This window comes from Sugiyamaella lignohabitans, chromosome D (genome assembly GCF_001640025.1).
Source record: "Sugiyamaella lignohabitans strain CBS 10342 chromosome D, complete sequence".
In the NCBI taxonomy this organism is placed as follows: Eukaryota; Fungi; Ascomycota; class Dipodascomycetes; order Dipodascales; family Trichomonascaceae; genus Sugiyamaella; species Sugiyamaella lignohabitans.
In genome coordinates this window covers 441,500-454,530 of record NC_031673.1, presented here as the reverse complement: position 1 = coordinate 454,530, position 13,031 = coordinate 441,500, and the positions used below count along the sequence as shown (strand labels likewise).

Genomic DNA, 13,031 nt, shown 5'->3' with positions numbered 1-13,031 from the left:
GAAATCTACACCACGCTTTACGTCGAATACGTTGTTAAGAAGTAAGTACCCAAATCATCTGCCTTTCAAGTTGAAAAATCTAACCACGATTGCAGCCCACTAAGCCCTATAGAGCACCCGGGCGGAGAAGGCGTCAACAACGAGCTGTTCATGCTTGGGCTCGATGCTTTCATCACCTCGCTGGCCGGGTTTGAATAGACTAATTTATTGTAAATAACAAACTATTTGGGACACCTGGTCTGCCTCCGGCGGCTGGGGCTCTGCCCCAGACCCCGTGGCTCGCTTCGCTCGTTCCGCTGGCCCCCCTTATATCTGTTTAACGTTGGATGCCCGATGTCCGACTCGAGCGAAGCGAGAGGAGCGACGGGGTCTGGGGCAGAGCCCCAGCCGCCGGAGGCACCTCTCCCTGTAAAAGTTCTAATGCGAAGGTAATAAATTAATATGCTAGTTTGAGGGTTCAGGAGCCTCGTCGCCAGTTGGCTGAGGACCGTCAGATGACAGAGAAGCTAGGGCAGCAGCGGCCTTTTCTTTTTCGAGCTTGGCCTCTTTCTTTCGTTGAGCGGCTTCTGGGTCGACGTCTGCTTTGCGTTTGCCGTTGCTGAGGACTCCGTTAACGACTCGGAAATATGGCTGACATCGCCAGTATGGGACTGACTTGTACCCGTCTGGGAGTGTAATGACTTTGTCTTCCAGTTCTCCTTTATTCACTTTTTCGTAGATTCCCTCGACAATCTCCTCAACTTGCTTGACAACGTCTTCAAACTGGTCGTACTGGCCCTTGCGGATGGGACCAATAGCATTACGGATGTTGAGATGTTTAGGCAGGAACGATTGCAGGACTTTGAAGAAATGCGATTTCATAGATGTTTGTGAAGCATTGCCAGGGGTGGATTTCGCGGTTTCAAAATACTCTCGAAGAAGTTTATCAACACGTGGGAATTGGTCGTCGATTCCGGGCTTATTCACATTGAATACTCCTGGATTGTATAGGTTACTCTCGGCAGACATGACAGCATCGGCTTTAGTGGCCTCTAAACTTCTATCAATATCCTCAGAATAAAGAACATTGCCGTTGGCAAAGATGACGGTATCTGGTGGCAGGTTATCTCTAACATAACGAATATAGGACCAATCAGCGAGGCCAGTAAGCTGACCCTTCATCTCTCTGGTTCTGCCATGGACAGTGAGAAACTGGGCTCCGGCACTGAGGACCATTTTGGCATATTCAAGAGTCTTTTCCTTGGTTTCGTAAATTCGAATCTTGGCAGTCACTGGAATCTCTAACTTAGTATGCAGGATATTGATGAGTCTATAGATGAGATCCCAATCTTCCATTAAAAAAGCACCGTATTTTCCTTTTTTTGCGATTCCTTGAGGACAACCAAGGTTGAGATCAACGGCATCACATCTACCAACGACATACTTGGCAGCCTTTAATAACTCTTCGGGATCATTTGCACAGAACTGGACGATAAGAGGTCTGTCGACATTAGCATCTCCATCTAAAGGACCAAACTGGTCCTCACGGTATCGCTTATCTTCTCCAAATAGTCTGGCATGGAACATAGGAGTGTAGCATAGATCAGCTCCGTATTTACGAGATATCAGTCTCCAAGCAAGCTCGCTCTGATCTACCATAGGAGCAACAATAGTCTTTGGAAATCCAACACTCTTGAGAAGGTCTCTACCAGTGAGTTTATTTTCAACAGTGAACTCCGAGGGTCTTTCAACAACAGTTTTAACAGGAGCGGCCGTTTTGGTGACCACTTCTGGCTCAGGGGTAGCAGCCTGTGATACAGTCATTTTCGGAATTAAATTTCGGCTTAAGCCTGCAAGTGGTTTGACTATTCTTGTGACAGAAGACAGTTTGAATGGGCCAAAAATATTTATCTGCTTTGAGCAGCAAGTCACAGACTTAATTTTCGCGTCTAGTTCTCGGGTGTACGAGGTATATGTAGGTTGCGGCAGGGACCAAAATGAGTTTTATTGATTCGAAAAAAAAAAAAAAAAAAAGGCCGAGTGCAGATCGCAATTTTTTAAATTGCAAGTGGGCCCTAGCCCTTATCAGAACCTGCATATGTTTATGCAGGGAAATCGGCAGCCTCTGACTCTGTCTTTATTCCTTTAAAAAAATGTTTTAGGGGTGTTTTCCTAGAAATCTCCTGCTAAGCAGGAGCCAAGGGGTCTGGGGCAAAGCCCCAGCCGCTGGAGGCATGGCGACCGCAGAAAATGCTAGAAAATGCAACAAATGTATAATTATTTAACAGCGACTTCAGTTACCACTGGAGTTTTCTCTGACAATTCGGTAGTTTGGATCTTAGAGGGGATTTTCGGCTCTCCACGACCACCTGACCAGTTGACAAAGAGTCTCTTGAATAGTTCGTGATCAGCTTCGGCCGCAGTTGGGTCTGGTTCGACGGTTTTAGTTTTTAACAGGGCCACTGTCTGGTTGTATTGCTGGAGAGTTTTAGGGTGTTTCAGCATGTATTCATTGGCGACCTTGGTGAAAAACAAACATTTGAATGCAATGCCTTTCTCGTAAACAGGAACGAAGGTTTTAAGATCACTACTAGTTATGCCGGCAAATTCACAGAGTGCTTTATACCCACCTCCTACTTTGGCAATAGCCTCTATAATATTATCAAAATGAGGGAACCAAAAATGCCACTGAGCTGGTGTCTTGAATTTTCTTCGGTCTGCTTCCCATTGAACACATATTTCTTTAGATGGAAATCCAGATCCAGGGAAGCCTGACCATAATGCTGCTGTCGCCATGGCCTGTGTTTCCATGCACCGAAAGTTAATGCCTTCGGTGAAAACTCCTGGGAGTACTAAAGTTGGGTCTTCCGACCACCAAGTAGTCAAGAACACATTGTGCAGTACATTATTACGGACAATGCCTCCAAATTTCTGAGTATATTTTTCGAGATAAGGATATGAAAAGTTGTAACCAGTGGCTAGCACAAGCTTCTCAATATTAGTGACTGTAGAACCGTCTTCAAAGATGACATCTATGGACTTTCCGCTTTCATTGAGGGAAACGCTTGTAATAGATCCCCGGCCATCCACAAAAGGTTGTTCGAATCCAGCTCTATACGCTGGGGCTACATGACGAACGGATAGATACAGCGGAAGCTGAGCTGTCTCTTTAACAAGCTGGATAATATCAGTAGTACTAACCGAGGCTCCGACAATTAAAACCTTTTTTCCCTTGTAGCTTTCAGCACCTCGAAACCATTTAGTATGCTCAATGACTCCCTGGGGTACAGCTTTTGCGACTTCGTCTAGGCCATTTATGTGAGAAACTCTAGGTACATTGTACCGACCAGAGGCCGCATAAACACCGTCGAACTCTTCCGTCCACCATTCTTCGTTATTATTCTGGCCATTTTGTCGTTTAAGCGTTAGCACCCACTTAGTTCCCGGTCCATCTGGCTGCTCAGCTTGTTCTACGCTTGTATTGTAAGATACATATTTTTCATTTTCGCCAGTGAAAAATTCGCCCACATATTCCTGAATAGTCTTGTATGATCTGAAGACATCTTCATTTTCGTATTTTGATACCGAATTAGATAGTAAGTTTTTTGGCATGCTTCTTCTTTTAAAGGACATCAATTCAGGAAGGATATTAGTTTCAAGCTGAGAATATAATGTTGGCTCGTCAAACCTCCGAGCTTTAATTGTCGCCTTTCTAACATACGGGCTTTCTTCTGTAGCACTGGCTGCTTCGGGTGGTATTTCAACCGGAACATCGCCTACTTCGTCATCTATTGGGGGTACTGTATTGCCAGTATTTGATGCGAATCCAAGTTCAGTGTCGCCGACCCAGGTCCCACCTGGCAAAGGCCTTCTCTCGAAAACTCGGATATCTGTAAATCCATGGGAGAGAAAAGAATCTAGGCCTGCTGCACCAGCGGGTCCTGCTCCAATAATGGCTATTCTTTTGACATTCATAATAGTAGCGACCGAAGTGGTGCCGTGAACTCAAGCCAGTCATGTCGGTTTTATATAATTGATATCTATGCAAAATCGTGGCCGATCTCTGCATGTACATAAATATCACGGTGCTCACCTGAGTTTACGCGATACTGTTCTGTCTATGTCGTCATTCCGGAATGTGTTTCATTTTAACTATTTCTCGCCATGTAGCTTTGATTCATTTTCGAAAACAGTCTTGTTTTATTTTTGTTTTTATTTTCAAAATGTAGATGCACATTTGATCTGCTATTTACAAATGTGGACCTTACATCAGACCAAATTACTTTTTTGGTGTATGCAAATCAATAACTATATTTCATATTTTATATCAATGGTCTATTTCGTTACGAACCATCAAGTGAAAACCTTTGGCCCGCTGGCCTGATGCCATCTCTCAGCATATCTTCCATATAATTTTACAGGTAATGGCTCGTCAGTTTGAGTATTATTTAGATCTTTACGACCAAATAGTCGGCCCTTTTCGTCATCCCACTTGGCGTACTCTATTCTGTCCCATTCCTCAGGTTTTGTATATCCTAATCTCTCAAGAAGTGGAGAATTAACTGCCTCAGGATCAATGACGGATTTTGCTGAAGGTTTTGAAAAATAAATCAATCCTAAACGACGGTTATACAATTGATCAGCAGGAGGTTTAACAACTCTGTGAATAGTCGACTTGAAATATCCTCCAGTAATGAACTCCATTGCATCTCCAATATTTACCACAAAGGCATTTGGAAGGTATGGAATATATCTCCATTTACCTGTATAATAGTCTCTAATTTGTAAAGAGGCCATTGGTTGTGAAGTAATAAATGTGAATGCAGTACTATCAGAATGTCCTCTTAACCAAGTATCGTCTGTTTTTGCTTCATCTTCTGGTGACATTCCGTGGTACATCATAAACCTACCAAATCCACTCCCTGATGCGTCTCTATCTTCAGGAACCACTTTAAAATTTTTCTCCCAGATGGTACCTTCAGGAATTTCCAGAATAATGTCACAGAGAACTGTAATTTTTTTTAAAACAGTGTGATGCAATAGTCTGTAATATTCAGCAACTTCCTCAAGGTATGCTTTGGCAATTTCAGGATGATTTTGTTCGGTCATGAGTTTATCATGGAGTAGATCCAGAAAATTGTAATGTTCAATTTGGTCACGAACGCCGTTTTTCATAGCCCAGTATTGTCGTGGCTTGAATCCACCACCTCTTTCTGCTCCTAACGAGACAGATCGATCTTCGTCGTCTGATCTGAGCGCACCCGCAAGGTGCTTATACTTGATCTCATCAGGTAGTTCCAGAATGCTCTGTGCAACAGAATATAGATGGTCTATTCTTTCTTTCTCTATTCCATGGCCAGTGACATAAAAAAAGCCATAAGTACTGAGGGCATTGTGAAGCTGTTTCGCAAGAGCCCTCCGAGATTCTTGCCCTTCTGGCGTATCTGTATATTTAGACAGGTCGATAGCAACCAGATCAACATAATCTAGAGTCTTATCAGAAGTTTCGTGGACATGAGTGAAAGGATGAATATTATATTGAGCATCTTTGATAGGATCAACCTGAAAAGTCATTTTTATAAGCTTGTCTAATTAATTTTATAGTTTGGGGTTCAATATTTATTTATATTATTCCTTCAAGCCTGAACTCTTGTAGACAGGTATAGTACCGAAACGGATAATTTGGCGCTAATTGCTCGGTTTTTGTAAATTACAACATTTCGTCCTGCAAGTCCAGTAATTCCGGGGTATGCTTATGCGTGATATGCAGACCTAATTGCGTGATTTCTGATCGAAAGACTGCTATGACTGGTTGAATGCATGCTCAGGTGTCTCTGCCGGACTTGATGTAGAGATATATTGTTTATTTGGAGGTGAGATTACCCCTGCCGCTGATCTAGCACTATTACTCGATTGTTCTGTGTGGAGATAACAATTGATCATATATATTACACTTGCATATGCAGGGACTGATGCTGATCCCGACTGCCACCGTTGAGCTTGCAAATCTTGTTTTTTTAATATCAAGTATATCAAGTAATTCAAAAATATCAGTCAGTGCAAGAAGGCAGTACATATGAGCACAGAGTTGGAGAAAATATGAAATAAGCGCGCATTATGGAGGTTCTCCTTTATCATCATTTCTCAGTTTATTCTCTTCGGGTAGTGGTGTACTTTATTTGATAAGACCTGTATAATCCATCTACGAAGGTGAACTTTCTTAAAGCAAAGGATATCAGCAGAGGTCTCAAAATATCTAACTTCTTTAAACTCGGCCCTGCTAGCGAACATAAAAAAAGTTGTTAAAGATTTATAAGCAAATCGATACCCACCTTCAAATATTTATTAGTAACAATATGTATTCCCTGTGAATGTATGCTTAACTTCATGAGTTCTGCAATTCTTGAAGGAATCTGAGAGCATAGAGTTGGTTCCTTATCAAATAACAAAAACAAGGTGCTCTCTTTCAAATTGTTTGAAAGCTACTCCACCCTGAGAGAATTATTTTCAGCCCTAAATGAGTCTCTTCTAAAAGTAAAACTATAATATAGTCATTGCTGAAAGAAATTTTATAATTTATTTAAATTTAAATACCTCTACTCGGATAACCTTATTCGTTATGTATGTTCTTAGTGGAAAATATATATGAAAATGAATTAGCATACATAATTAGCAAAATCTGAAATTAATAACAAGGCTCTTACACCAAGTTCTACGTACAGTTCAAAACAAAAGGGATGCTCGATAAAAGCGTTAGAGCACTGGAATTTCTTTACATCTCTCAGACCCATAGCAGACTATAGTTAATTTTGATATCGCTTCTGGTGATAGTGATCTGACATGCAGCTATACAGCATTGCAGGCGATCGATGATAAGGTCGCATCTGATTGGAGAATCAACTTTCGTGGGACACGGCTGAATAGTGAAATTTCAGTATTTTGACCGGGAAATTTTGGCAGCTCTCCTTGTAGCTGTGGACTGATATACCGAGCCGGAAAAGCACAACTATATTTATACGCTAAAAATGCTCCGCAATCAACTCCTTAACAACTCGAGACTTATCGCTCGTCGTTCGGTTCGTTATAACTCGACTGCCAGCCAGGCTTCCAGTGCTGTTTCCAAGGCTTCCTCGGCTGTCAGCACCATCACTAGCAAGGCTGCTGGCTTTGTTAACTGCTCCATCTACTGGGCCAAGGTTGTTGCTGAGCTCGGTAAGCACATCTATGTCAAGGAGGGTCTTTCTCCCCCATCTGGAACCCAATTCCAATCTGTCTACAAGAACCTTTGGCAACAAATCCTCACTCAATCTAAGCATTTTGCCAACTCTCCTGCCCAGCTTGTCGACACTGTGACTGGTGTCTCTAGACAACAAGTTGTTGCCGGTGGTGCTTACCTCGTTCAATTTGCTGGTCTTTTCGCATTGGGTGAGATTATTGGCAGAAGAAATGTCTTTGGCTACCCTCACCACCACGTCGAGGAGGAGGCTGAACATGCCGCTGAGCACTAGAGCATGGGCATGTAATTGACTGAAAAGTTTGTTTGTATAAAGTTGATGCTAAATATATATTATAAAGACTATTATTATAGAACTTTTGCGGTTATTTATGACCATGGGATAACTGGCCCCTGGAGCTGTTTGCTAGGGTCCATGCAGGATGTTGGTACTCCAAAGGGGATCTTTTGAATAGCAAGAACCATGGAGGAGCGCTTTAGAACTGAGAACAGGTGCTTATGAGAAACTCTTAAATAGAACTAATCAGATGCTTCATCAGAGGATTGCTCGGCTGAGGCAGGACCATCATCTGTACTGTGAAGCTTTCGCTTTTTGGAAGCTTCAACCATATCTCGCCGCTGCTTACGCTTTTGACGGATGACAGATGGAACAGTGGAAATCTCGGTTCTCTCCACAGGTTTCTTCTTCAGTTGCTTCTTGTCGTTTTTGGTGATTTTCTTCATCTTGAGCATCCAATCACCAACATCGCAGCCACTTTGTTTCATGACATTGACGACATTCTTCACAGCGTCGTGGTCGTCCTTTGTGAAGAAAGTCACTGCTTTACCAGCACGTCCAGCACGACCAGTACGACCAATTCTGTGCACATACGACTGTGAGGATTGTGGTACATCGTAGTTAATAACAAGATTCACCCCTCGGAAATCAATACCTCTTGACAAAACATCAGTACAGATCAAAACCCAGATCTCACCTTGCTTGAATCTTTCAATTACTTTGTCTCTTTGATTTTGTGTACGTTCACCATGAATAGCATCAACATTGACTTTGTCATATAGTAACTCATGGAATAATGCTTTGGCACGCTGAATCGACTGTACGAAGATGATAACTGGCGGTACTACCTCACCACCAGTAATCATTTGTCTGATGGCAATAAGTTTACCTTGCTCGTTTCCAGCATATACTAGCTTCTGGTCAATATCATGCGATGCACCTTCCTTATGACCAACAATGATACGAATAGGTGAGTGCATTATAGTCTTGGCCATCTCTTCTACACCAGATGGAATAGTGGCTGAAAAGAGAGCTTTTTGTAATCTTGGATTGGAACAGGCAGCCAAAATATCGTCAGTCTGTTCTAAGAAGCCTTGTTCAAATAGCTTATCAGCTTCATCGAGTACTAAGTGTTGAACATGAGACAAGTCGATGATTTCAGATTTGACAGCATCCACTAAACGCAGAGGAGTGGTGATGAGAATATCGAATTTCTGTCTCGATAAAGCGTCATTTCTGAATTTAGCAGCAGCTGCTTTTGTTAAAATGCAAATATTGAGATCACGACCTCTTGAGAGCTTAACGACTTCATTGTAGATTTGAGTAGCCAGCTCTTTAGTAGGAGATACTATCAGGCACCTTATACCGGTTGTTTTGTGCTCTTTAAGAGATTGGACCAAAGGAATACTAAATGCTAATGTTTTACCTGAACCAGTTGGAGCACAGGCAATAAGATCTCTTCCATGAAGAAGAATGGGAATTGACTCGGACTGAATCGCTGTAGGTGATGAGAAATTCTGTTGCTCGAGATTACGCAATAAATGGCGATGTAATTGGAATCTCGTCGTCAAATCTTCAAACGAGCCAATTGGAAGAGGAATATCGTCACCCGTGGTCTTGATCTTGAACTTTTTACGTTGAACACTGGCCTCTTCTGGAGAAGTAATAGAGAGTGGTACACTAACAGCGTCATCCTCCTCGTCATCCTCGTCATTTCTATTATCAATGACATTTTTGTTACTTTGTTTCACCTTTTTATCTTTATTATTGGTCTCACTAGACACCTTTTTGGCCTTTTTATCAGCCTTGGATGCGTTTTTGAAAAAATCAATTTCCTTTGCAATCTTCAGATCTACCGAATCAGAGCCTGCTGCCACTTCCTTGGCAGCAGTAGCATTTGGATTAAACAGTTCTAAATCCTTCTGATGCTTGCCATTTCTCTGAATAGTCGCTCCTCTCGAGAGTAGTTTAAAGATATCCATCTTTACCAATTTCCACTACAAGTTAATATTTGGATATGAACTTCTAGCGAAATATTTTGTACGTCGATAAATGCAGTGAAACTCTGGAAACAATATTTTTTCTTATCAGGCCGTAATAGGAACCAAACCCTTAAAATTAAAAGATAGCGATTCTGCAGACCAACTTTTTCCTTTATTTTTCACACTTCACTCCACACCTTTTGCTATTACATCCCATTTAAATCAGTTTAAAACAATTCCGAGCGAAAATATCTCCTGCGAAGCAGGAGCCACGGGGTCTGGGGCAGAGCCCCAGCTGCCGGAGGCAGACCCACCCTCGAACATGTGAGCAGGGAGGAGGATCGCATAAGCACCCTATTTTGATGATGGGCAAGGGTGCATGTGAAGTGAAAAATTCCAACTCAGACGCCATCCACTCACAAGATCAATTGCCTGAAATTCGATAGCCAGTCGAGGGGATTAATACCGGGTAGCCCGCCACAGCTTTTATTTATTTGCATTTTGGAATGTACTTACGACAGATTCCTCGTAGTTTGAGGCCATTTCAACCTCTTGGAAGGCTGGTCGTGGGAGAATCAGCCGGCATCAGCCATGGTCAATTAGCATTCAAGTCACAACAAACACAGCAAGTACGTACTCTTGTGTACACGAAAGACGGTGTAGTAAGAGCCCGGGGTCTCAAAAAGAACGAAGAAGAGTACTTGACAGTCAATGGGGTGACATATCCCGGTAACGAAGACACACTCAAGGATGCCAAAACCTTTCTTGGCGAAGAATATTCCCTACCAGATCCCGTTATTCTACAAACCATTACACATAAAAGTTTTGCCCACGGAAAAAAGCCATATAATGAGAAACTGGCTATTTTAGGCAAGGAATTTTTAAGGTTACAAGCCAGTCACTACGCAGTATCTCAAACCAACGACAATCCACATGCCATTAATAAACACAACTTCGACATATCTCCACAACCAATTGAAGTGCTGTCGAGCTCAGTGGCTCTTCACGAAGTGTGCAAAAAAACCGGCATTCACAAAAATATCTTCTGGAAGAAGAGGATCTCCGAGAACACCAGTACGGGCCAGGAACTCGACGCCAAGTTCACTGGAGAACAGTCTGTGTTTGCCCGCTCCATCCATGCATTGATTGGCGCCATTCTCCTTCGCCATGGCGAGCCCAAGGCCAGAAAATTTATCTCTGAGAAGCTGCTTAGCGGTCCATACTCGTTGATATCGGTCTCGGAAAAAGTTTATGCCCCTCGTCCTTAGTACATAATAGCTGTGGAACCTCCTCGTGCTCTGTAAATAGTATAAATACGTGATTTAGTATCAGAATTAGCGGTATCGGACTGCCTCCGGCGGCTGGGGCTCTGCCCCAGACCCCGTTGCTCCTCTCGCTCCGCTCGAGTCGATCCCTGACACTTGGTCAGATGCAGGGTCCACCAGGGTCCAAGCCGCTCGCGGAGCGAGCACAACGGGTCCGGGCAGAGCCCGGCCGCCGGAGGCAGTCTGGAGGTGGAAAAATGACCCCCAGAATTTCGTTGAGGAGGATCTCGAGGTCGTCGATCCGCGCATCTCAACCCCCACTCCCGTGCTTCTGCCGCACACGACCACCCCCAATTGATCCGGTAGTCGGGAAATTTCAGAGTCACATTAGATCCTCCCGCGATATTTGTTGAGTTCTATCGCTTCAGTTGGAAAAAATATAATATTAAAAGTAATAGGAATCATGAGTATTGGATCGCTGGTTGCCGACAAAGAACATCCCCTCGTGATTATCGTTGGTGGTCCAGCTGGTACTGGAAAGTCCACCGTCGGGCAGCTTCTTGCCAACGCAGCCAAAGCCCCGTTTATCGAGGGCGACAGTCTTCATCCCCCTGCTGTAAGTTGTACTCTTTGGTGTCCTGTGTTTACAGTTAGATTTGTAGTGAGTTTTGCTGTTAATGCTCGAATGATAAGTGGTTTTGTTTTTTAACTTTTCACCGGATTCCTCCAGTCTCAAATCATTGGGTCGCGTAATGCTTGAGGTACTCGATGTGCTGAAAATGCGGATTTGAACTCTCTGAACCATGAGAACGGATGTATGGTAATAACTCGGTGTTTTGGTGCTAACAATTCAACAGAATATTGAAAAGATGTCGAATGGTATTCCCTTGACAGATGACGATAGATGGGATTGGTTGGCTGATGTAGCTGCCACTTCGAGCCGGGCTGCTGCTGGAAACGAGTCGACCTATATCGCTGTGGCTGCTTGTTCCGCTCTGACCCCTAAATATAGAGAGTTCCTCAAATCCAAGGTTCTCCCCGGAACCCGCATCGTTATTGCATTTATGTGGGCTCCCGAGGAGGTGCTCGTAGCCCGTGTCGGTGCTCGCAAGAACCACTACATGGGCACAAACATGGTTGCTAGTCAGGCTGCTTTAATGCAAGTGCCAAAAGATGAGGAGCTCCTCGAGAACGGTGGTTTCTCTATCCCCATGTCGACCGTCGACCAGGACCCAACTTTTATTGCCGGTGAGGTAGTCAAGAAGGTGAACGCCTTTTTAAAATAGAGCTTGTTGGAGGTCAAGGGCCATACCAACAGTACATAGGTAGGTCTCTTTGATTGTAACCTGTCCTGTGTGTTCTCCAGCTGGTGACCTCTACCAAGCTGAGAGCTAGTAGGGGAGAACTAGACGAACTAGATCAGATGAATTAATGACTTGATTTGCAGAGTGTAAAATGAATAAAACATATGAATTTAAAAGACGGCTTTCTAACTTACGAAACTTTTTTTTAATTTACTGAAAAACAAAATCGAGGTGGGCTTCCCCTGAAATTTCCCGTTTCCGTGATTACGGGTTAGGGTACGTGGTGGGGTGAGCGATGCCTCCGGCGGCTGGGGCGCTGCCCCAGACCCCGTTGTGCTCGCTTCGCGAGCTTATTCCCGGTCATTGGCAATATATATTTTGTTTAGATTCACCGGAGCTCGACTCGAGCACGGCGAGAGGAGCAACGGGGTCTGGGGCAGCGCCCCAGCCGCCGGAGGCACTACAGAGACCGTAGCACCTCTTCCCTCCCGAGATTGAGCAGGCGGAGTCGGGAAATGAAGTCGTCACGGTTGACATAGGCTCCACACATTCTGCGGGAGCCGTCAAAGCCCATACGGCCGTGAAGAACACGCCAGTTGTCGAAAATAAGACATCTGCCAGGTACGAGTTTGACGACGATCTCATGCTGTTCGAGGATCTTTTTCCACAGACGGATCGCCTTGTAAAACTTTACAACGTCGTTGGGGTCTTTCCATTGATCCATTGTCGACCTGTCGTCGTTGTTCCAGCGGACCTGAACAAGCTCATCTTTATTTTGCAGGTCGTGTGTGAAAACAGGCTGTGGTGAGATAGGAGTGATACAGACAGCTTCTTCACCGGCACTGTGTGCGGGGATCAAGGTCCTAGATAAGAAGTCATATGATTCGGGGGACTGCTTTTTCAGTTCTTGAGCAGCCTTGAAACTGTCAGTTAGCATGGTCTCTCCACCGCGGCCGTCGTGGTGGAGTAAATGGAACAGTTGGAGACCAG

General features: G+C 43.9%; 7 protein-coding genes across 7 annotated transcripts; 3 read left to right on the top strand and 4 right to left on the bottom strand.

The window, feature by feature from the left end:
* Positions 1-444: 444 nt before the first annotated feature.
* DUS1 (Dus1p) lies at positions 445-1,803 on the bottom strand (the record flags this gene model as incomplete). The annotated part of the gene is made up of 1 exon (XM_018881850.1): positions 445-1,803. The coding sequence occupies one exon, from the start codon at positions 1,801-1,803 to the stop codon at positions 445-447; it is 1,359 nt and encodes a 452-aa protein (XP_018736288.1).
* A 453-nt stretch (positions 1,804-2,256) lies between these two features.
* On the bottom strand, positions 2,257-3,954 carry FMO1 (Fmo1p; the record flags this gene model as incomplete). Its single annotated transcript, XM_018881849.1, has 1 exon — positions 2,257-3,954. The coding sequence occupies one exon, from the start codon at positions 3,952-3,954 to the stop codon at positions 2,257-2,259; it is 1,698 nt and encodes a 565-aa protein (XP_018736287.1).
* Positions 3,955-4,332: 378 nt separating this feature from the next.
* On the bottom strand, positions 4,333-5,553 carry AWJ20_4756 (uncharacterized protein; the record flags this gene model as incomplete). The annotated part of the gene is made up of 1 exon (XM_018881848.1): positions 4,333-5,553. One exon carries the CDS (start codon positions 5,551-5,553, stop codon positions 4,333-4,335), a length of 1,221 nt encoding a protein of 406 aa, XP_018736286.1.
* Positions 5,554-7,004: 1,451 nt separating this feature from the next.
* On the top strand, positions 7,005-7,487 carry ATP20 (F1F0 ATP synthase subunit g; the record flags this gene model as incomplete). Its single annotated transcript, XM_018881847.1, has 1 exon — positions 7,005-7,487. The coding sequence occupies one exon, from the start codon at positions 7,005-7,007 to the stop codon at positions 7,485-7,487; it is 483 nt and encodes a 160-aa protein (XP_018736285.1).
* Positions 7,488-7,732: 245 nt separating this feature from the next.
* On the bottom strand, positions 7,733-9,472 carry ROK1 (RNA-dependent ATPase ROK1; the record flags this gene model as incomplete). Its single annotated transcript, XM_018881846.1, has 1 exon — positions 7,733-9,472. The coding sequence occupies one exon, from the start codon at positions 9,470-9,472 to the stop codon at positions 7,733-7,735; it is 1,740 nt and encodes a 579-aa protein (XP_018736284.1).
* A 506-nt stretch (positions 9,473-9,978) lies between these two features.
* On the top strand, positions 9,979-10,740 carry MRPL15 (mitochondrial 54S ribosomal protein YmL15; the record flags this gene model as incomplete). The annotated part of the gene is made up of 1 exon (XM_018881845.1): positions 9,979-10,740. The coding sequence occupies one exon, from the start codon at positions 9,979-9,981 to the stop codon at positions 10,738-10,740; it is 762 nt and encodes a 253-aa protein (XP_018736283.1).
* An 866-nt stretch (positions 10,741-11,606) lies between these two features.
* On the top strand, positions 11,607-12,023 carry AWJ20_4752 (gluconokinase; the record flags this gene model as incomplete). Its single annotated transcript, XM_018881844.1, has 1 exon — positions 11,607-12,023. One exon carries the CDS (start codon positions 11,607-11,609, stop codon positions 12,021-12,023), a length of 417 nt encoding a protein of 138 aa, XP_018736282.1.
* Between the last annotated feature and the right edge of the window lie 1,008 nt (positions 12,024-13,031).